Source organism: Anticarsia gemmatalis, chromosome 24, assembly GCF_050436995.1.
Source record: "Anticarsia gemmatalis isolate Benzon Research Colony breed Stoneville strain chromosome 24, ilAntGemm2 primary, whole genome shotgun sequence".
In the NCBI taxonomy this organism is placed as follows: Eukaryota; Metazoa; Arthropoda; class Insecta; order Lepidoptera; family Erebidae; genus Anticarsia; species Anticarsia gemmatalis.
Window position 1 is genome coordinate 1588201 of NC_134768.1, and position 23966 is coordinate 1612166.

Here is a 23966-nt window from a genome sequence, read left to right on the forward strand (position 1 = left end):
TACAAAAACGGGGAAAATTTTGACCCATTCTCTCATGTGACGCAAGCGAAGTTGCGCGGGTCAGCTAGTCCAAAATAAAGTAGCTGTTTCAAACCGTCAACCGTCCGTTGCTAAACTTACAGGTATTAAAGTTACAAGTATCTACTATCAACCATCATCTTAAACCATCTTCGCCTTTCGCCATTCGCCATCGCCATTATCTTTTATTCATTAAAATGGTGGGCTCCCATGCCAAGGTTCGTCATGCTCACTAAACTGTCATTGCTTGCGGCGGCGTCGTGTGCCGGGTCACCCCCTTCCCTCTAATATGTGCGAAGGGGGTGATGGCTGGTCCACGCGTCATACTCGTGAACGGGTGCTGCTTGGGGTGACTGGTCGTCCTGGGTGTGATGACTGCCATAATTTTAAAGTAACTACGTTTCAATAACTGTACTTCCTTTACCACAGTATGCTCTTGAAATGCCTCTTATGATTTCATTACTTATATTACTATGTGGGTAGATGCTCCCATCATGCTTCCAATACTATTTATATCTTGTTTTTTAGCACCTTAATATATTGATTTAATTTAATTTATGTTATGACCAAAGTGTGTTCGGTAGTGTTGGTAGGTAGCAGCTACTTACATCATCAATGTTTTATACCAGCATAAATATTGTTAAAATCATTTGGCGATTAAAAAGAGTGGCCAGGAGTTTCTTGGCAGCTCTTCTCATTGGCCCTACCTTCCGAACTGGCGGTAAATTCACTCTCTGTATCATTGACTATCATAAGTGTCAGCACTTGACCTAAATGAATAAATGATTTGATTTTGATTTTGATTTTTTCGTCCTTTCCTTTCTGCCAGTCTTGGGACTCACGTCATTCTTGTTAAATAGATAACTCCTCCATTAGGAAATACTCTTGTCTCCCGGGAACTTTTTCAATCATACAAACATTATATTGTTGTGTTTCAAACATTTTTTCTAAAAGGCTCTTGTGTTTGTCACTTGGTAATCATTATTCAGTGCTCTCGGTATTTCAGTCAACCAGTTTTTCGTGGTATTCCTTTACGGATAAAGGTTTCATAGTTTAATAGGATTAAACACAAAGAAACAACAAATATAAATGAGTAAAAACATATATTTCATATATCACTCGTTGATTTAAATTTTCTACTTTCGTAATGTTACAGAAACTAATATCGAACCGGGCTATATAGAACAGTCAGAGGGATTATTTCAGTATACACATAATACATTTTAAACTGTATCCGTTATTCTAAACACACACTATTTACATCTCCACTAATAATTAATTAAATAATTAAAAATAATGTACAACTAACCTAAGTATTTTCTTCGTAAACGCGATTCATATATCTGTCTCTTTTCGTCTTGATTTAAAAGAATGAGACAGATTATTGGAGCGTTTACAAAGAATGTTATTAGTCTATTTACAATTGTATGGCATTTACCATTATGTGAAGGAACATTTTTTTAATTATAGGGAAATGTACAACTATTGGTTAAGCGCGAATGGGGCGACAAAATACTATTATTAGGTAGGGTGTAATAGATACTCCCCTTTGACAAGCGTTAGTTAAGAATATTGACAATATTATTCCACACATTATCTGGTAGTTAAACTATTGAGTAAAAACCCATTGACTCGACAAACATTGTAAGTTTCCAAAGAAACAATAAAAACATATTATCTTTAAAATTACTCCACAATTAACACGTCATTATCATGATGAAACGTAACCATTTTCGAGAACCGCAACAAAAAACTTTTTCAAAGTGTTAATTTTTCACAAATAAGTACATAAATTGTTTGCCTCAAGTCGCCCCATATGCGCTTCACCTCAAATAAGTTCCTTTACGTACAAAGTAAGAAATAAATAGTTCTATTTACATGTTTTTTCTTTTCATCTACAATACATAAGTACCATTTAATATTTGCGGTTAAAAATATACATTTAAGAACAATTTTTAAAGTAATTTAAGTTTACGAACTGCAATTTTTTAAATTGTTTTTTTACCATCTGTCAACGGGAATGAATGAACGAATTCTTGAAATGTTCATTCATTATTTGAGGTTATGTTCTTTATTGTTGTTCAAGTGAAGCCTGAGACTTTCACGAGTCCATTTATAGTTAAATTGTCGGTTTGTTGTTGCGTAAAGTATGGTAAAACATTTGAAAGGTGATAAATGTCGTACTTGTCAAAATTAATTGACATTTTATAGAATGAATGGAGGTTCAAATCACTCAGCTATCGATTAAGTAGGTACAATGAGATTTTTTTTGAGATTACATATCATTGGGCAGTGGCAATTAAATTTAAGTAAATAACGGAGTTTTCTCATAATAAGTACATAAGTAGCAGTAGAATTCAGTGTTTTAAGTAAACGATGCAATCTTTACAATTATAACGATTTAAGTTAAATCAGTTACTATTATAATATACTTTTCGACATAATTTTCCATTCGACATTAAAAAAATATTTACCTTTCTCCAGTCGCAAACTAAACATATTATCATAGAATTTAACAAAAAGTTATGTTTAAATTAATTTGAAACAATAATTAAAAATTTTCGTTACAAATTGTAAACAACAAAAGAAGCCATGTACTTACATGATTTTTTTTTCAAAATTAAGTACTTACACGATTTTAATGTTCTGTCTCTACATTACTTCTTTTACTTATATAATTATAGGAAAACAGTCGTACAAAGAAAAGCAAATTACAAAGTCGTTGTGTCAGCTGTTGGCACATGGCCACATGGCTGGAGTTGCAAGCCTTACGTTATACGACCTACTTTAAAGGACCTCTTTACAATGAACAGTTTCCCGATTTCAAATGTGTATTTTTTATTGGCAACACTGTAGTTACTAGTATGATTGTTTTTACGTAATTTTACGTCATAGATTTTTCAAATTTAACTTTTGATGACTTTCAAGAATGTTTATACATGATAAAGTTATTTTACATAAAAATGTTTACAAATAAAATAAAACATACTTTCGGTCAGGTTTTACCACTTATGAATTATTATACGTTAGCATAACAAATGGAATTTTAGCAGACTTATTCATAAGATATCTGCCACTTACCAAATACCTAGTTTCAAAATTTTTTATTGATGATACGAGCCATTGAAATCAGTCACGTATAATATTAGAAATAAGATTATTAAAACTTATTAAACTCAGAATAATTTACTTTTAAAAAAGAAAATTCTATGATAATTGAAAAAAAAAACGCAGAACCATAGTCAATGTAGAGTTATAATACTGCGTGAAGTTTTGTTAGATATTTTTTAATCACATAACATTACTCTAAAGGAACTGGCTTAATAAAACTACAATATTTGAGCGAATGTTATTATTATGTGTAATTTACTTGTATTGCTATTTAATTTTGAGCTATCACATAGGCCGAACTCACGAAAACTTCGAAAAAAAATGAATCCGTCATTTTTGACATATTTAAGTACGAGTTTGGTTAAGTTTTTGATAAAGAACTGTTTTTCATGAGATCGGTCTATAGAACATCTATCAAAGTATGATAATTTCCACAAAATAATGAGTATCATTCTAATATTCAGATCTCCTTCGATCCGACACAGTACAGCCTTATCTCGACATCCAATGACTCCAATAAACGTTATAATGTCACATAATCAGCGAATTATAAGCAATCAATGGGAATGTAATTAAAAACGTACTTTTCCCAAAGAATACATCGTAAAATATCGACATGGCCGCTAATCGCAAACACTTAATGAATAAAATCGATAATTAAAATCGCCTAAGAGTTAATTGAGCTGAAAATGGAATCTAGATTTCAAATTACGAATGGCGTGGAGCCAAACCGTTGGCTTTGCTTTTTTATTTGGTTGAATCGCGCGCCTCTGACGACTAGTGTGGTAGTTAGCACATTCCAATGTTCCATTTTTGTTTTTATTCGTTTGGAATTCGAACCGTTTTGAGAATTTAAAAATAAAATTAAAACATAGATTATGATATCCATAAAACTAGATGTGCTATTTAATCTTAAGACATTTATTGATGTCAAAAGACACGCAATTAAAATCATTTATTTCATGTTTTAAAGCAACATACTGGAACGAGGCACAACACGGTGCCGAACAAAAACAAAAGCTGTTTGTTCTTAAAATCGATTCACTCGGTAAATCGATTCGGCGAGAACTTGATACTCGTAATCGTAAATCATACGAACAAAAGACGGAAAGGAAAATACAAATTAGCCTTATAATCGGTCGTTTAAACTCAAGTTAGAACCTACAGCCTAGTGAAAGAACATAGTAAACAATCGTACAAGTACCTCCACATAAATTGCTCATTGAAACAAGCTTTAGAATCGAAACATACGTATCTCATCTACTCGTATATTCTCGTTTTACAATTCCAGTTTTCGACTCGCAAATCGCTTAATTGACCATAAAAATGATAGAAATCTTTACGCCATAAAAATTGACGATTAGCGGATTTAAATGGTGACGATTAGCGCAAATCTAATTTTATTTTTTTCGAACACGGAAACATTCTTGTTGAAACTGGTCTTTGACGATTAATGGCCGGTGATTCGAAGTCGACAATCTCGAAAGAATGTCACATTAAAACAATAGTTTCTAACACGTCGTTAGTCACGTTAAGCAACCATCAACAACAAATAGATTCATATCAAAATGGCTGACGCGTAGACAAATAGCCGTTAAGAACAATCGTCAACGAGTTTAAAACAATTTTGTTACGTCGCGAGCAATTACCAAACGCGATTTGAGGCTACGATAGTTTCCGAACCCATCTCTTAATAATAGGACCCTGGACGCTGCTATAATCGCCCTCATATCTATATATCATCTGTCTCGCTTTTACTTACGCGTATCTCATATCTGTTTTCCTTTTTCACCGTTGTCAGCGCTCGTTGAGAAACCACAGACCCTGCCTATCAACATTTCAAATCTAAAATGTCTAATTATACCCACATCACTGGGTGAACATCAAAAAAGAGCCATTTTTAATTAATTTAGACCCCAAAACTATAATAATACGGCCAATTTTGTTATCTAATACGGCGTGACGCTAACAAGAGTTCAAGCGCCATTTTGTAACCGTTGATTTAATGATATGGCCGCTTTAATGGTTTTAGAATTGATATAAATTATTGCAAACACCAACTAACGCCTACTTTTTGAAGATTGATCGCGTTGACTTTTGATAAATGAGTTTTAGGATACAAATACATTTTAATTAAGTTTGCCGTTTTGATTGCGCCATGTTAAGTCGGATAATTGTTTGAAATTATGATAATTGATTGCGAAAGTTTTGAATGCGAAATAACGTTTATTGGCGTGATATTGTGGCAGTACTACCAACTGATAAATAAATAAGACTATATCTAAACATCTAGATTATATTACTATGTACAATATATTATCACTTGGGTCACTTGTTTTACGTTTCGTTTTCACTTTCACTGAGTTCGTCCATGTCCATGTCTATGAGTTCTTCATCATCTTCATCGTATGAGTTGTTGAGTTGACTGCCGTCGTCAGGCTTCATGCTAGAAGAGCCTGACTTGCCTCCAGTCTTCGCTTCTTCTTCCTGCTGCATCCGTTTGTGTTTCGTTCTTCTGTTTTGGAACCACACTTTTACCTGTGGACAAAGAAACTGAAATTAATATGGATTTTCTTTCTATCGTATGGTTAGTGGTCAACCTAGTGTCAAAGTTTTTCAAACCGCCCGAAGGCCTTTGACGTGGCTTTACAGACTGTTATCTTAAGTGACAACAACCTGGACCGACTTATATATAAATGAATATGGTGAACTTGTACATTGTAAAGTTGATAAGTATAACATTTTTCATTGTTTGTAATACAGCCTTGTGAGGCTTTGGCGGTCAATCAAGGTTGACTTTGATACCTAAGACCAATAATTAATTAATGATCCAAGTCTAAACAAAGAAACCTAGCTCTAAATGGGCGGTGATAAAAAATGGTAGCCATTGTAGCGAAACATTGACGCAAACTATAATACTATTTGCTTGTATGTTTTGTACATACATAATATCACGTCTGTAATACTCAAAGATGTAGGCAGAGGTGTTTGACATACAGCCGAGATTCATCATTAACAATGTTAGTTCCATTTAATAGGGTGCAAGCCGATTAAGAAACTTTCGAATGTAAATTCATAATAATAGTACCTACTTTGCCCGATCTGGCAATCGAACCCGAGACCTCATGATCAGTAGTTGGTTTCACTATCGACCGCGCCACAAAGGCAGTCAATATACTCTGTTCCATTTATAATAAAAATAAAAGATAAAATTACAATACAATGACAGTGCTTACTCATCTGAAAATATTATATAAACTACCCTAGCGAAATACAAAATGGAGGGCGATAACGACCATCAGATACACAAATCATAACATAATTTCACGGTGAATATCCACACATAAAGGATTGAAGGAACTAGCCAATAAAAAAACTATTCAACCCACCCCCCGATCATACATCATAAGCTATTGAAAGAAAAATCCGTTGTCGAATTTTTCTGCGCGCCAACATTTCCCGCCAAAAAACGGTCCGCCATTTTGTCAAACGATTTGTCACGAGGGTAATGGCTTGCAAAATGTATTCACGTCGCACTATGAGATATTACAACTAATGCAAACTCCGTATTTCTGCTTCGTACTGCCAAAAATGGATATAATGTGCAATTATTTAGGTTATAGTAGGTTATTATTTATTTAAATTTACATTATTGTTCGTTATGAGTCACAGGATTTGGGGTAATTGGCGACAGTGATTTGTTTCGTTTTATCCCATTTAAATGTTTAATGGAAGAAAGATAGCATTTACTAGTTTTATTGCCAAAAGCTTGTCTTAATGTATTACGTCGGGGAAAAAGTCTTTTCGCATTATAGTAGGTATGTATGAACTTTTAATAAAATCTCTTTGGCTTCAAAAAACACAAATGAGTACGCGGTTCATTAGGTTTATTTCAATGAGCTCGTGAGGTACTTAAATATCGAGCTTTTTTGTGTAGAGAAAAGATTTTATTACAAGTTCATACATGCTATAATGCGAAAAGACTTTTTCCCAGACCTAATATATAAATATGGTTCTTAGTTACAAATGTAGAAAGAGTACATCGTAGTATTCAAAATTGTGTTTCAATTTTTAATCGAGTTGACGTTTCTGTACAAAAACAAGCATAAAGTTCTTTAACAATAATTATTGCGAAAGAAAATTGAAAATCCTTAAAATTTTCCACACAATAAATTAAGTACAAACATTATATGATTATATTTTTATGTTGCAAGGCAATAAGCAATGTGATTTGCTTTAAAATTGCAGTCCGTCGGTAAAACACATCAATGACTATGTTTGCAGTAAAAGATTGCCGTGAAATTGCCTTCAATCGTACGATTTATGAGAACTTACATTACCTCTACATGTTATAAATCACATTAAACTTTATTACTGATAAAGAATTACAAGAAAATAAACTATTAACTTCGACTTTAGGAAATTGTTTTTGGTTTTATGCAAATTTTAAATTGAAGAATTTGATAACTGTACTTTATGGTATAGTGACGTCATTAATTGATTGACTAATCAAATTGCAGGAAATTGTTGGCAACATAATAGTTTAGAACATCAGCGATTAGTTCCGATGTTATTGTTCGTAATTTTATTTAATTAAATAACTGGATGTATGTAGGTATAATTTGCGCAAATGGAACAACAAACAACGGATACAAAGTACAACCAAACCCGATACAAAAATTAATGGATCATACAAAAATCCTTTCCGTTTAAGGTGCCATATAACGTAACGGCATGGCGACCTAAACCACTACGCCACGGAGGCAGTCAAAGTACTATATGAAACTTAAACGTTCTAATCAGTATCCCCTTTCAATTCCCCTCAAATCTCGCCACGCTACATTACTCTGAGCATAGACATCGAATATCCATCAACTGGCTTCCTGCCACCCTTTGAACGTAATGGAGCGTGATGATACTGTAATGTTCGCTATTGTTGAGTTTGTTTGATTGTTATTGGCCTTATATAACGCTATAGAAATTAAGTTCATCTAATTTATGTGACTGAAATTCTAAAATTGCTGAACTAATTGTCTTAAGGTTTTCAGTTATAGACCGACACTGAAAAGTGTATTTTTTGTATCTCTGCACATAACAGGTACTTTTAAAGACTATAAACCTTCCTACGAAACTGCATTATAATAATATATAGTATTTAATGCCAAGAAATGTTTTTTTTTCCGACGGAACGACAGCAAGGCCGAAATTTAACGATCAAAAATATAGTATCTCGTAATATTATAATGTAATAATGTAATGGGTCCTAAACGCGATTGGAAATTAAAAGTTAGGATACCTTATTTGTTTAACCGACGTTTCGATCATGGACTAACTGACAGACCCGTTGCATTATAATATTATGTGTACAAATCGCGAGAGTTTAAAATCGTTAACAGTAAGCCGTAACCTTAAATACTTTAAAATGCACACTTCACTTCATATTTATGCACTCTTGAATAAACAAACATACAAACAATGCTGTAAAGTCAAAACGCAAATAAAACTTAACTAAGTTTCCGAACGGAGTGACAGTTACGAGCGAATAAGACAACACAGGCAATTACTGAACGAAAGATTGTACGTCAAATTTGTTAGTGCGGAGGCACGTTTTAAATTACTACAAAAATGCGTATGTGTTGTAGTTTAAACAGGATTTAGGGGTAATATAACTAATACTACTAGCCGTAGTCTTCGCTAGCATACCTAAGAGTTGTTTAAAAATATTCTTGAAGATATGTAAACCTGCTTTGTGGACTCAAGCCTCTTTAATTACGAGAAGCAGTGATACCTCCTGACACCTCCCACGCAAGTGGTCTACGTTTCGAACCCAATGCAATACACTAATGACTTTTCAAAGTTATGTGTGTATTAGAAACAATTATTACTAGATCTAACGGCGAAGGAAAACATCGTGATGAAACCTTGCATGACCACAATTTGTTTAAGACAAATCTTGAAGGCATGCAAAGTGCCCAACCCGCACTTAGCCGGCGCGGAGGACTCAAAGCCTAACCCTCCTTCGGGAGACCCTTGACCAACAGAGAGACAGTAACGAATTAAACCAAAAAAATAAAACGTGAAGAGACCCTTGCCCGGAATTAGGACGGTGGAAAAACCTTTGAGTAACATAGATTTATCTGAGAGCAACAAAAACCTATCAATGCAACTTAAGTCATAAGCAGGAGCTTACTCACAATAAAAGCACTTACAAAAAACTTTGAAAATACCTCAATAATGTTGCCATACGCAATAAAACCTTTTTCCCGCCAACAGTTGTTAGTGTCAGTAAAAACTTAAAGCACAGACAACATCTATATTGTAATTTTAAATGATTTATTACTTCTAAACACAGGTTAAAAGATGTTGAAAGATCGTAAAATAATGCGTAAAATGTACCTTGCTTTATTATAATCTGTGGTATTCAAATTTAGTAATGTTTTCAGCGACTGTTAATGGCAAATGGCAACCATAGGGTATTGTACTCTATGGTTGTATTTTAGTTAGACTCTTTGTACATTTTATTATGGAATTACTCAGTTAATAAAGCTTTTGGCTTGTAGTTTGATGGTACAAACTATTTACTTAGTATGCATTTTGTAATAAGGTTCTTGAGGCAATTATCTAAGCACATTGTTTTCAGGACTGCCTATAATATTATTAACCACAAATTATAGTTGGAAATAAGTATAAGTTATATAAAATCATAGAGAAATAATTAAAAAAGAATGAGTGTGAATGTAGCGAGAAAAGTTCGTAGTGATCGAAGCAATTAGCGTTGTTGGGTCTCTACTACCTACCCTCATGGAAAAAGGCGTGATTTTATGTATATTCGATTATGTATGTAATTTTGTATCTAATAAAGATAACCCGCATTCCTATCTAAATTTGCGTTACGCAGATTTTTACTCACAAACAAACATACGATGCAATTTCGTCAAGCTTGATAGATTTTACGAAGAATTTTCTGCAAAATGTTACTCCTGAATACACTTCATAAACATAACACCGCGAATAAAATACACTTATTATAAACGCCATCGTGACATATAAACTTAAAAGCACTTAATATTCTCCCCATCAGACACTATAACCAACCCTTGCTCGAGTCCCATAGGCCCGTTTACTACGAATTACATACCAACATCCATCATGAGGTACTTTACCCATGGGACGTTCAACCATGGAAATAATACATTGAGTTAAATATATGTAGACTATGTAGGGTATCATTTTGAATACGTAGTATATAAAATTATTTATTTTTATAATTTCCATTTTCTTTTATTATTTTATCATTCCAGTTTTATAATGGAATAGCTGACCCGCGCAACTTCGCTTGTATCACTTAAGAGAGAATGGGTCATAATTTTCCCCGTTTTTGTAACATTTTTCAGTGGTACTCTGCTCCTATTGGTCGTAGTGTGATGATATATAGCCTATAGCCTTCCTCGATAAATGGGCTATCTGACACTGAAAGAATTTTTCAAATCGGACCCGTAGTTTCTGAGATTAGCGCGTTCAAACAAACAAACTCTTCAGCTTTATAATATTAGTATAGATCTAGCATACAGAAAAAACAGGCAACTAGTGCAGGCAAGAGTAAACCTAAATTGTTCATGTTTTAAGTTTATAAATTATGAAAAAGGAAATATAGCAGGGAAGCATGTAAGAAACGTTTTTAAACTAAAAGACGTTTTTTCTTGAAATAATTTAAGTTATTAACTCAATTACTTAAGTACGTAAAGATAAAATCGTACAGCATTTTTACAATTACAAACGTAATTTGCTTACAACACATTTAAAAATCATCTAAAGGTCAAAGCACATGGTTTTCTTTTAACACTAGTAGACAGAAAAGTAAGTACAAAGATTTTTAGAAGCACATAGTTTATTGACAGTGTGTTTTTAGTTTCATATTTATTATTAGGAGTCATAATTGACAGCTATCAAATCGCTTTTTTACATTAAAATGTATCTATACTAATATTATTAATGCGAAAATGTGTTTGGTTGTTTGTCACTCCACGCATAAACTACTGAAATTTCATAATCAGATAGTTCATAACCTGGTTTTACATGAAGAATACTTTTTACTCCGAGAAATCTTTTCATACGGAAGAAATCGCGGGTATTAGCTGATATATAAGCTTTAATATTGCCATCTAATATTATGAACCAACGAAATGCGAAAAGCTTTTAATTTCCTTTCCCAGGCTTATTCCGACTTAATTTCTTAATTAAGTTGAGTATCCATTAGATTACTAACCAAAAGGAAATATCGTCATTAAATAAATTTCATCATTACTGTTGCAATATAACCAGCTACCGTTAAGTATCCAGTCTGTAACTCCCCTAACAATCTGGTTAACAAAAGCAATACGAACCGAAAAACTCACTACACCGAACAATTATCACATTTTGATGCAAATGTAATGTTCCGACACTTCAGTACAATCCACTTTAATTCGTTTCGCACACATCTGCTCGCCAACTAGTATAAAATGATCCCTCATAAAACCGTATTATCCCAACAATAGAGCTCTAACAACTTTGGACAGTAAATAAAAGTTATAACGCGGGCAAACAATCGCTTTAATAGGAAAAGGACTCCGTATAAAGATACTGGTACTAAATAAATAGGGGTCGTTTTCAACATACCCGATTAAGTACTTATGTACTCAATTATATCGCACCCCTAGGGAAAAGAGACAGATATACGAGAGTTGCACCCGTTAGACAAGGACGGAGACAGTAGGGTTCGTACGCAATTATAGGGTGGTGAATTCGGTAGGAAATTTAAATGTATCGGTGTATTACTTTATTGTTTGGGGGAAAGAGAGGTGTGTTAGAGAGAGAGATTAGATTGACAAATTGGGGTTGTTAGATATTTTGTAAGGGTAGCTGGTTTAATTGGATGTTAATAAAGTGATCTTTGTTAGAGCGATAGAGGGTTTTAATGCAGTAGTAATATTATGCGTAGTTTAGATGTGCTTCCACAAAGTAAGGGTAGGTTATTATGTAGCAATAAAATGCTTAAAATGTAGCAATAAAAATCTTTTTATAAGTATTGTACAGTGCTATACTCATGTCTATTTAGATAATTATTGATTTTGGTGATCAAGAATATTAGTTTTAACACCCCTGGCCAGAGGGTCAGAGAGGGTTGGTAATTTCAAGATTTGATTCCCGTGTTAAGCAAAAATGTTTCTAAGCTTTCTGTATGTTTCAGTTGCCTAGCGTATAGATTTACGCTTACAGGCATTTTCATGTTATTTAAAGCTTTCAAAAGTATAGCTATAATAGAAATAGATTCTCATATACGTTTTAAAATAATCTTACAATATTTTTTCCAACATATTTTTGGTAGGCACTAATTAACTCAAGATAAAAATCTCAGCGGAATAATTAACACATTTACATGCCAATTACTGCTAAAAACTATAAAAGGCCTATAAAATAAGGCTAAAAAGAGAGAGACATATAAAAAGTAACAAGAGTAAAAAGGACAGTGAATAAAATTGGCAAGTTAATTTGTGAACAGGTTTCGGTTAAGATCGGAGATGATCGGCTGATTTCGGCGGTAAAACGCCATTTTGAAACATAGTAGAATTTTATGGTATAATTGAGTGTGTTGCTAATGATCTTTTATTAGAAGAATTAAAGTAAAACTGTTTTTTTTTAAATATATCTACGTTTCCTATGTATATTATTTTAGTTTTGGATTTTGATTTGAATGATCAATTCGTTTATATAATAGGTAATTACATTTTCTTTATTTATCGAATGCGTAACATTCTTGGATGTAAAGTAACAAATAGTAAGTAGATAATAATAGAAGTAGATTAAGTTTGAGTTAATCTTCCAGTTACGTAAACTGTCAGCAAATGTATAAAATCAACTCTAACAAACTATTTGATACTTATCCAGAAATAGTAAAATCGAGCCTAAGACTATTCTTAAGACCTTTGAAAATAGTAAACTATTTTCATTAACCCTGTACGAAAACACAATTTATAACTTTCAAAGCAATATCATTCACAAAATTTTCATTACACCTGTAGAAAAACGCAATTTATAATTTTCAAACTACAATATCAAAAACTTAAAAAGCCTATTGTGTGCGGTTTCAGCCATAAATCTATTAAACAAACTAAAAACAAACGCACGCACAAAGAGCATTGATAGCCGAGTGGTATAAGTTGACACCTACCACGCCAGTGGTCGCAGGTTCGAACCCGCGGCAACACACCAATGACTTTTCGAAGTTATGTGTGTATTAGAAATAATTATCACATGCTCCAACGGTGAAGGAAAACATCGTGAGGAAACCTTGCATGCCTAAAAATTTGTTTAATACATTTATTTAGGGCATGCAAAGTCCCCAACCCGCACTTGGCCAGCGTGGTGGACTCAAGGCCTAACCCCTCCCTCATTACGGGAGGAGACCCTTGCCCAGCAGTGGGACATTAATGGGTTAAATTTATTAAAAACAAACACCAATAGAATTATCCCATCAATTTTCCATCAGGCTTAACTTGAATTTCCTTCGCCCGATCGCGTTGAGCGATAAGCGCGGGAGACGATGGCGGGCGGATGTGGAAAAGCGCTCGCTTACGTCGTTTCCGGTCGCCATTAGCGCGCTCCACAGATTGTTTAATGTACGTAGATAATTGTTACGTTTGTTTTGGACTTAGGGTAGGTAATTTAATTGTGTTTAAGACACTATATGTATTTTGAAAACAATATAAGCACATATGTTGTTTTTGAAAAGTTATTCTTTTGTGGCCAAAATAATGCTAGTAAACATTTTTAATTAGAAGGATCCTTTTTACATATCAGAGTTTCTTTACATAGGGGTAGGCCATAGACATAGAGACCAGTTAATAATTTTTTTTCAAATCTAACATTATAATGAAATAATGATGCATTGACTATTAACTTGAAAATGGCATGAATATCAAAGAGTGGATATACATTTTGACATAGCAAAACTTATTTATGACTATAAGTTAGTATATACATTTCATATTTAATATGAAAAATAACATCAAAAAGTCTTGTAAAACCTTCTTAACAAAATAACTTCAAAACTCAAATGAATTATGTAAATAACATTAAACATTGACAATCAATAATTTTGAAAGTTCAGTAACCTGTCTCATAACATGGATTCCACTACAAACGTCAGTTTATTACCGGATACAAGCCGGAACATAGCGTCGTAAAGTATGGACGAAAATGTACTGTGTCGATGGCAGTGGAAAACGGGACTCGCGTAGTGAAATAATGTTATAATAAAGCTTGGTTTTTCGTGTATGAGTGACTTTTTTTGAGTTGTTGGTCAAATTAATTTGTAATTCTGTTATTTAAAATTTATATTCTCTTTCCTATTTTCTACTTTTTTCTGCACAAAACTTTTACCATTTTATAATTTGTGGTTAAAGAGCGGTACCGGTCCTAGCATAGGTATACATATTTTCGGTTAAAAGGAGGTCTCTATGTAAGATTTATTGGAAAAGTTGTACGGGATAACGAAATTTTTGATAGTTTTCTAATTAATATCTCATTATTTAGTATTTTCATTTATTTTTGCTTTTAAAGCAAGGGTTTGAATATGAATAGATATTTCAAATTCGTCGCTATTAGTTTTATTGCCTGTACTTTCTGTAAAATAATCAAAAATCATTTACAGGCAAAGTATTATTTTACATTAATATGAATGAAAGCCTTATTATACATTAATAATAAATTTCAATAAAGAAATACAATTAATTTCATTTGCTACTTTCGTAGCTATGTATGTTTTGACCGGAACTTGCACACCATAGACAATCGTATATCGTCATAGACAACCAAATGGAAAACCTCACGGATGTTACGCCACAATTATTTTATATACTTATTATATTTATTACTTATGTATATATTAATGTATTATTTATATTATTGTGTAGTCAATTATCGTGAGTTTTTAAGACCCATATCCGGTGTTGCAGTCGTAAAAATAAAAAAGGCTGTGTCGATTTCCGATTTATTGAGTGTGATACACGAATCATTGTGAAGTGTATTTTATTATGTACTGTATTTAATGTAGTGTTTTTAATTATTCTGTTGTATTTATTGGTTTACAGCTGTTTATAATATGAGATAATAAAAAAATGCAATTTACAGATTATTTTTGGCGATTGCAATTATTATGTGTTAAATGTGACACTGTGGGTAGTAATTATTTTTGTATTCGTGCATTTTTTTAAGAAGGCTACTCACGCTGTACGAATTGCTCTTGGGTCGCGAGGACTTTTACAAACATGCAAACAACTGACACAAACTACAACCCGACCCGAAACAATAATTTGTGGATCGCACAAATAAATTGTTAAGTGTGGTAGTCGAACCTACGACCTCTCTACGCAATGGTAGCGGCGTTGCGACCGAAAAAAGGAAAGAATATAACCCGTATACAGGAAATCTGATTACTGTTCTTTCTTCTTAATTACTGTTCTCAATTACTTATCTCCTGTTTCTGAGGTACATTTAGTGGTAGTTTATCTATTCAATAGTATCAAAACTCATAAAAAAAACCTTATTGAATAGATAAACTACCATTAAATGTACTCAGACACCGGGAGGTTACACACCTAATACCTACTAATAAAAATGGGCTGAAAATACTAAACCAACTTTTTAAAAAAGCCCGGGAAAGTTCTGTTCTCAATTACCTATACACCTAATGCTATCAAAATACATACACCAATTGATACATTTTGATCGTCGAACCCTGGCCCCGCCCCTTCACACCACGCATGCGCGGCATAGAGAACAAATATTTGTATTTTTTTATTTGCACAATACAGTAGGTATCGAGATTTGGTATTGATCTTGTGAATTGAAAAGGTGAGCTTTGTGTTAGAATAAATTGTATGATACGTTTGTTTTTGCGATAGCTGCTAGAATTGTCCGCCATGACAGTTTGGATATAGGGATGTATAGAATTATTTCGTTTAGTTTATTGTTGTTGTAAAATGTCTATGAAATTTTTAAGCCGATTTTTCCATTGTTATCCATACTAATATTATAAATGCGAAAGTACCTCTGTCTGTCTGTCTATTACTCAATCACGCCTAAACTACTGAACCAATCTGCGTGAAATTTGGTATGGAGATATTTTGATCCCCGAGAAAATGACGCATAATAGTAAAATTAAGGTGGCGGACGAATTCGCGGATAAAAGTTAGTTTACAATATAATTTCATTCCTTTATTTTAATTTGTTAAGAATGTAATGAATATTCATAGATTTAAGGACAATTTGATATTTTTTACTTGAGCAATGGTTTTTCTGTGTTACTTAATAATTGTCGCCAAATCTGCCAATTTAAGTCACATACGTTTCTACTAATTAAAGATTTTAATTAAGAAATTATAAATCTATAGGTTTGGCTTAATTAAGAACCTAGTGTTCATAACTAAAAAATATCACGCAAAAACGTTCCGTTTATAACGCGGTTAGGATTAATTTTTCTTTTTAATTATTTTTTTAATTAGCAATTAATAAAGACGGTGTTGATTGCTAATCAATTGTACACACATTGATTTTTCTATTGTAGGCACCTTGGGCAATTACCATTGCCTACATAATCCGCGGCTTACGAAACTTAAATCCACCATAGATTTCTCTTGTCTTTGGTATATTAAAATCCAATAGTTTGAATAAAACTCAATTTAATTCGAAAGATTAATACTTTCAGATAAGTCAGGCTTTAAAACAACCGTAATTTTACCAACTGCAATTGATTATAACATCATATTATACCGTTTTTACCAAAAAGGTGTGAAAATGAGAACGCACCTGTATCGAATTATGTAAAAATCAATGATATTATGCCCAATATCAACAGCTGTAATTATATTGCGCGATATTTAATTCGAATCACTAATTAGCATCAAGAATGAAAAATCACTTATAATAAAACAAACCGATAAAAAAGTAATCGAGAACCGAAATGTGAATCATAAAAAAATATATTTTTAAAAAGTAAGCGCGCGTAATCGAGAACAAACATATAAATTTTAAATATCGAACACTTTAACAACTCAGGCAGCCATATGTTTAAATTATGACTAATTAAAAAAAATAAACCAACATTACCTACAGATAAAAAAAATCCAAGCAGCATTTCCCTCCAAAAATTACGTTTTCACGAGTTCCAATAATCGAATTAAGTATGGTAAACATTTTATCTTAATAGTCGAGTATATGCGAACATACGAACGAGCCAGCTGCATGTAATTTAGTTAATAATATAAAATTACTTGTATCGAGTATAACCTGTCGGGGCTGTACGTCATCGTGCTTGGTTTTAAATAAAAAAACATATTGGATTATAAACGTCGATCTTGTTAACGGTTTAACACTTCCCTTGTTATACAAATATTTGTTTCCATACACGAATACAATCTATTACCTTTTTCAGGTTTTATATTTGCTTGATGCTTAATATTAACAGTTTAGGTTATTATCTATCAAAAACCTTAGTAGCTTAAAAGATATTTTTTTTACAGTTGTTTTTATTAACGCTTATTTAGGTATAAACTGTGAAACTGGCCCCTAATATTACAAATAAATAAAAAAATACCCATTAATGTCCCACTACTGGGCAAGGGTCTCCTCGCATAATGAGGGAGGGGTTAGGCCTTGAGTCCACCACGCTAGCCAATTGCGGGTTGGGGACTTTGCCTTCAAGTCCTGATCTAAAGAACTTTCAAGCATACAAGGTTACATCACGACGTTTTCCTTCACCGTTGGAACAAGTGACAATTATTTCTAATACACACATAACTTCCAAAAGTCATTGGTGTGTTGTCTGGGGTTCGAACCTGCAACCATTTACGTGGGAGGTAGCATATAATACAAAAATTATGTCTTTCTTAATGAGCATAAAGAGTTGTTTTCAAATTATACGTCAAAAAAAAAATAGCGCGAAAATTATCTTTTTTATTGCTAACGATGTTACGGTGTTCAGCCAGTTCGTTGCTAATTGACTAAAAAATGGTGGCGAGCAATTTTCCCCCGGGGTGAACAGAACTATAAGCGTTACTAAGAAAACGTCGCCGGGGTAATGGCCGAAATCAAGAACCGGAAAATATATAACACGAATATGTAAGATGTGAGACAGTAAACATTTAGATTTTGAGAGTTAACTGCCAAACTTATGCATGTATTTTTATGCTACATACTGCCCGTGACTTTGTCTGCGTAAAAATATTTCCCAAAGCAAAAAGTAGGTACCTTATGTGTTAATCCCGGTTAAAATCTATCGGTATCAAATTTCAGTAATTTCTAAGTAAATAGTAGTAAACATACATAATCATATCAATACCATTTTCGACACACATCATTCCTTCATTAACTTAAAATAGAAGATTTAAAAATGACAAAACAAAAAACTAAAGTAAACCTTCCCAGAGACAATAGACTTTTTTCTCATCGCATGATGCGAGCTCATAAAGCAAGCTGAATTTTTAATCTATTTACAAAACAGACCACCGTACTTCACTTTAAGTTTTTTATTTACCTGTACATCAACAACAGTAAACAATAAAAAGCGCAGTGTAGATCATCAAAGCACCATAAATTAAAGACGTTCAAGGCTCATTACTCTATAATTCTCTATGTTAATCGTTGTTTGACGCATGGCTTAATGATCGCTACTAAGATGTTGATGGTGTGTTTTTATCAGAATTCCGTAAGCAATCAATCTTTTTGTAAAAAGTCTAATTTAAAGTGTAATTTTAAGGAAATATTAACGATTTGTAGCAATTTGTGGTTATGCAGGCAGTGATGCTTAAAGGTTATTTTGGTGGAAAAAAATCTCGAGTAACAAAACACAGAATTTTCATCTAAAGTTCTAATACTTATAGTAGACTCAAGGCCTAAAGTCTCCCTTATTCCGGAAAGACATCCTTATTAAGCAGTAGGGCAATTAAGAAAATACAATTTATAGAGAAAACATAGCAAATTTCATTACGACTTTCATAATTTGGGTTCATCCTGAATATTTATTGTCTCTTTCAAAAATAACTATGACAAATAAGGCTCTTTACGACGTTACTCAGATCAAAAAAGGCAACCCAATATCACTGGTGCATACATAAAAAAAATGGGTGCAGTTTTCTTTCACAACCAAACTAAGTATTAGTAAACAAAACTCCTAAAAAAGGAAGGATTCTAATTTGTCCGGAATAAACAATTATCATGCCTATTTGTTATCAGTAATTGCAATAAAAAATCTAATACTACGGAACCGCCATATTGGTTCATTTTCCCGCCGATTTTTTATGTCATTACCAGTGTTGCATGATGCGATTAGCCAGCGCTAATTCCTACTGCTGCTTCAATCAGTGTGGCCATGTCGTGGTTTTTGTATCAAATTATTAGTTTCTAACGCTTATCGAGTTAGACATGACTGTATTATAGATAATTTATTGTATTATTTATTTATTTTTTTTCATCTCGTTCTAATATTGAATTATTTGTTTTTTTTTGTATTAGGTATAAATAACTTTAGGTAGAACGGTATATTTAATTATTTGTCAAAAAATATAGAGTTAATTTTGTCGATACATAGTTTTAAAGACAGATACCCTGCTGTGTTGAAAATATCGAGAATATTGTTTACAATTAATAGAAAATTATCCTTCCGCTTTCAAAGATCTAAAGACTATCTTCTAATCAGAGAAAAAAAATCGAAGTCAACCTAAAGAAAATTTAAATTATTAATCGGTAACTCTTTACTTTTGATCGCAAAGTAGCCATTACTAACTTGCCACCGATTCCCTAGCTTAGGGTTATTTTCGCAACAAGACAGATTCTCAAAAAAAAAGATTATAAATATCAAAAGAACAGATTTTCAAAACGGTATGCCACTAAGAGAGAAGACTACTATTTTAGAGCCTATCTCTCTGTAATCCAGTAGCCTACTAAAAAGCATAGGTAATTGCGAAATTTCTCATCTCATTAATGGTCGATAACCAGATGCAAGTAGCCGTAGTGTCTATAGTCCAACCACTTGGTAAAGAGCCTTGTAGGGTTCGCAAATGGTAGAGAGATAGAACATTCACAATTTAGAACATCAGTTATCCACTGACTTATGCAAAGGAATGTTGCCTGCTTGATACAGTTACCTACCTTCTATTAAAAATAATTTGATTTGTAAGTTATAATTTAGATAATAAGTTGTCGAAATTGCCACGACGATCTTAGACAATTCCCGTTTGTAGTACTAGCGTAGGTAGAGATTGCTCAAGATAGGGAATTTTGGATGGAAAAAGGGAAGCCTTTGCCCAGCAGTGGGACACAAAAGAGGGCTAAAAAATCTTAATAAATCGTGCATTCCAATACTTTCTACTAAGTTATCGAACTATAATACAATTTGTAAAAGATATAAACATTGTTAGCTGGTTTTTCTACTAAATACAATTTGTAACATTGTAACACGCGAAAGGGTTTTTATTGAAACGTTTTTTACTTAATACTCCTGTTTTTTCTTGCAATATTGTAAGTTTACATACGTATACGATAAGATCTTTAAACGTACAGACTGACAGCTCTGCTATGTCTGCTTTGAGCTATTATTGGTATATTTTATAGGGTAAATAGTATCCCATATGTTAATGCAGGTTATAAACTATCTCTATGCCAAATTTTATGAAAATTAGTAAAACAGATTTCTTGTGAAAGTGTATTAATCAATTTTATAAATTTTCGCATTTTTAATACTAGCCCGCCCGTCACTACGGCCGTGTGATATGATTTTCTGGAGTAAATAGTATCGTTTATGATAATTTAGGCTATAAACTAACTTAACGGAGTCCCCAACCCGCACTTGGCCAGCGTGGTGAACTCAAGGCCTAATCCCTCCCTCGTTTGGGAGAAAACCCTTGCCCTGCAGTGGGACAGAAACGAATAACAAGTAAATAAAAAGAGAATGAAAAGTAGTTCCTTTGTCTCTGCCTACCCCTATGGGAAAAAGGCGAGATATTAGGTATTTATATATTTATGTATAAAGTATGTAGTAGTTTTAACGGAACAAACAAAGAATTCAACAAATTATAACCAAAAATCAACAAGGCATTTTAACCAAAAAAATATTGATTTACTAATACGTTCAAATTATAGTACCGACATGAAATAAATCAAGCAATTACATTACATCGCTGGGTACGTACTAATGACTGAAAAACTATGAGCGTGTTTAGAAACTAGGTTGAATAGTTCAGCGATCAGTATTAGTAACTGACCACACCCGGCCGGATTGCAAACCGACGGACAGACAGCAAAACAAACGGCATACACTTCCTTAATGTATAAATGTATGTCTGTATGTTACGCTTTTATTGCTAAACGGGTGGACGTATTGTTATGAAATTTGGCATGAAGAAAGTTGAAGACGTAGTTCTTGAGTAGTAGAAATAAGTCCAGTGCCAAAGGTTTTAAAAACAAAAGTATAAGTTAGGTAAAGATATTTTCCGTTTTTATTACAGCGCAATTTCGTGATAGAACTTTAAAGAGAAGATAAGCAAATCGAGGGCGTATTAGATTATGTATAAATTACATGGACATTTGACATTATCCATTTAAGTCTCATACAAAAGAGGGCACGGGATAACTGTCTGTCCAGGTAAAAAAAATAGACTTTCAAATACACATTACTATGCCCATAATATCGAACCAAAAAAACAGACAAACCACGATAATCAAAATATTAAAAACATTCTGCTTTCCTGAAAATCGAACCCACATCACTAATACTGCAGAACCTACAAACTCACGAATACACAATTCGATCTATCAACATCAACAATTCCGTTGCTATCGGTCCTGCGCACACGCACGCCACCGACTAATGATCCAGTAATTAAAGCAGTTTTTTTTCACTCAGTTTCGAACAATTAAACCCAGCATTTGATACTCTTATCGCGATTTCATTGTTACAATAATATCCGTTATTATTTGTTTGGTTCTATTCGATTGTTTACTTCCTATTTTAACAAATAAAATCAATTACCAATAAATACCTATAATTACAAGATGTATGGATGTTTTTTTTAAGACAACTCCCGCACTGCGCCACGGTGGCTGTCCCAAGCTATCAGTACATTTAGAGGTAAAACGCATGTTTACCTTAATTTCCGTAAATTATTAGCTATGGAATGAATTTAAGCGTTATACTGAATAATTACATGATCTCACAGTTTCTCAGTATATTTATTACTAGCTGACCCGCGCAACTTCGCTTGTAACATAAGAGAGAATGCGTATTTTCCCCGTTTTTGTAACATTTTTTACTCGTATTCTGCTCCTATTAGTTGTAGCGTGATGATATATAGCCTATAGCCTTCCTCGATAAATGGGCTATCTAACGCTGAAAGAATTTTTCAAATCGGACCGGTAGTTCCTGAGATTAGCACGTTCAAACAAACAAACAAACTCTTCAGCTTTATAATATTAGTATAGATAGTAAAGTTTCTGCCAGATTGAGTGTAAGATAACTACAATTATAAATGATTGCTATCTTTATGTACGACACAGTGTAGCTTTGATATAAAAGTGCATTTAAACATGTACAAATGTTATCTGTCATTGTAAACGACAGTTGTAATTACTAAGATTACGTGCCCTGTAAAGCACTTATCCTTGTTAATATTATAAAAGGTTAACCCCCGGTTAACCCCCTGAGGTACATTTAGCGGTAGTTTATCTATTCAATAGCGTTTTTTTTGTATGAGTTTTAACGCTATTGAATAGATAAACTGCCGCTAAATGTACCTCAGAAACCCGTAAGTGATTTTGATATATATTAATGTATGTTAAGGCTAAACCACTGCCTCTGTGGCGCAGTTGGTAATATATATATCCGACTGTGGATCATGAGATTTGAGGTCGATTCCCGTGTCAAGCAAAGTACTATTGGTCAGTTATAGTTCGGTAACCGGTATGTGGCAATAGGCTCGCCCCCTATTAAATGGGAATAACATTGTTTAAAAGCAAAACCGGGTGTATTTCATACACTTCTGCCTACACACTTAAGAGTACAATAGGCATCATATTATATTAAAATTTGTATGTACATTTGTGTATCAGATAAAAATGTATGGTTTTTTAAGCTTGTCCTAATATATACAAACAAAGGTGTTTTATGTTACCAAGGTTTTTATATAATACCTACATGTATGTATGTATATGTAATTAATTAATACATCGTAAGCCCATGGGATAACTATAATACAGGCTAACCAACAGTTAAGATTAAACAAGCTGATAGTAAAATATCATGGTGGTATTTTAACATGGAAAATTAAAATTCATATTTTTTGTGCTGGTAACTTTTTTTGTTTTGTTGGCAACCCTGTACAGTTAGTTAAGATACTAATTAATTAATTGTCTTGGCCTAAATTAACTATAATAGGGCACACACACTACATAGTTATATGAAATTTAACATAATAAATAATTTTAAGTTGATTTAAAAAGCCCTTAACAACTTATTCTAGTAGCATATTGACCATCTGTGCCTAATCATCCGATTTTTTAAAATTAATGAATCTAATGTATGTTCATTAGAAAAGACAGTCCTGAGAATCGAACCCAAGGCTTCATGATCAGAAGTGCAAACTTTCGGAAAAACCACAGAGGCAGTCAGTTGGTTTTTTCATAAATTCATAACCAACGAATAATTACACTCAAGATAAAACAGCGCGATTAAAAATATCATGTTGATATTTCTTGTCTATGGCTGCCAGTGTTGCCAATTTTTTATTGAAACGCAACTAGCAATT

General features: G+C 33.0%; 1 protein-coding gene across 1 annotated transcript in view; it reads right to left on the reverse strand.

Annotated features, from left to right (window-relative positions):
- Positions 1-1104: 1104 nt before the first annotated feature.
- LOC142983611 (homeotic protein empty spiracles-like) overlaps positions 1105-23966 on the reverse strand; it is a 41965-nt gene continuing 19103 nt past the window's right edge. The window contains exon 3 of the mRNA XM_076130582.1: positions 1105-5667. Coding sequence (XP_075986697.1) covers positions 5467-5667 — 201 coding nt within the window. The 3' untranslated portion in view covers positions 1105-5466. The remainder of the gene's footprint in view (positions 5668-23966) is intronic.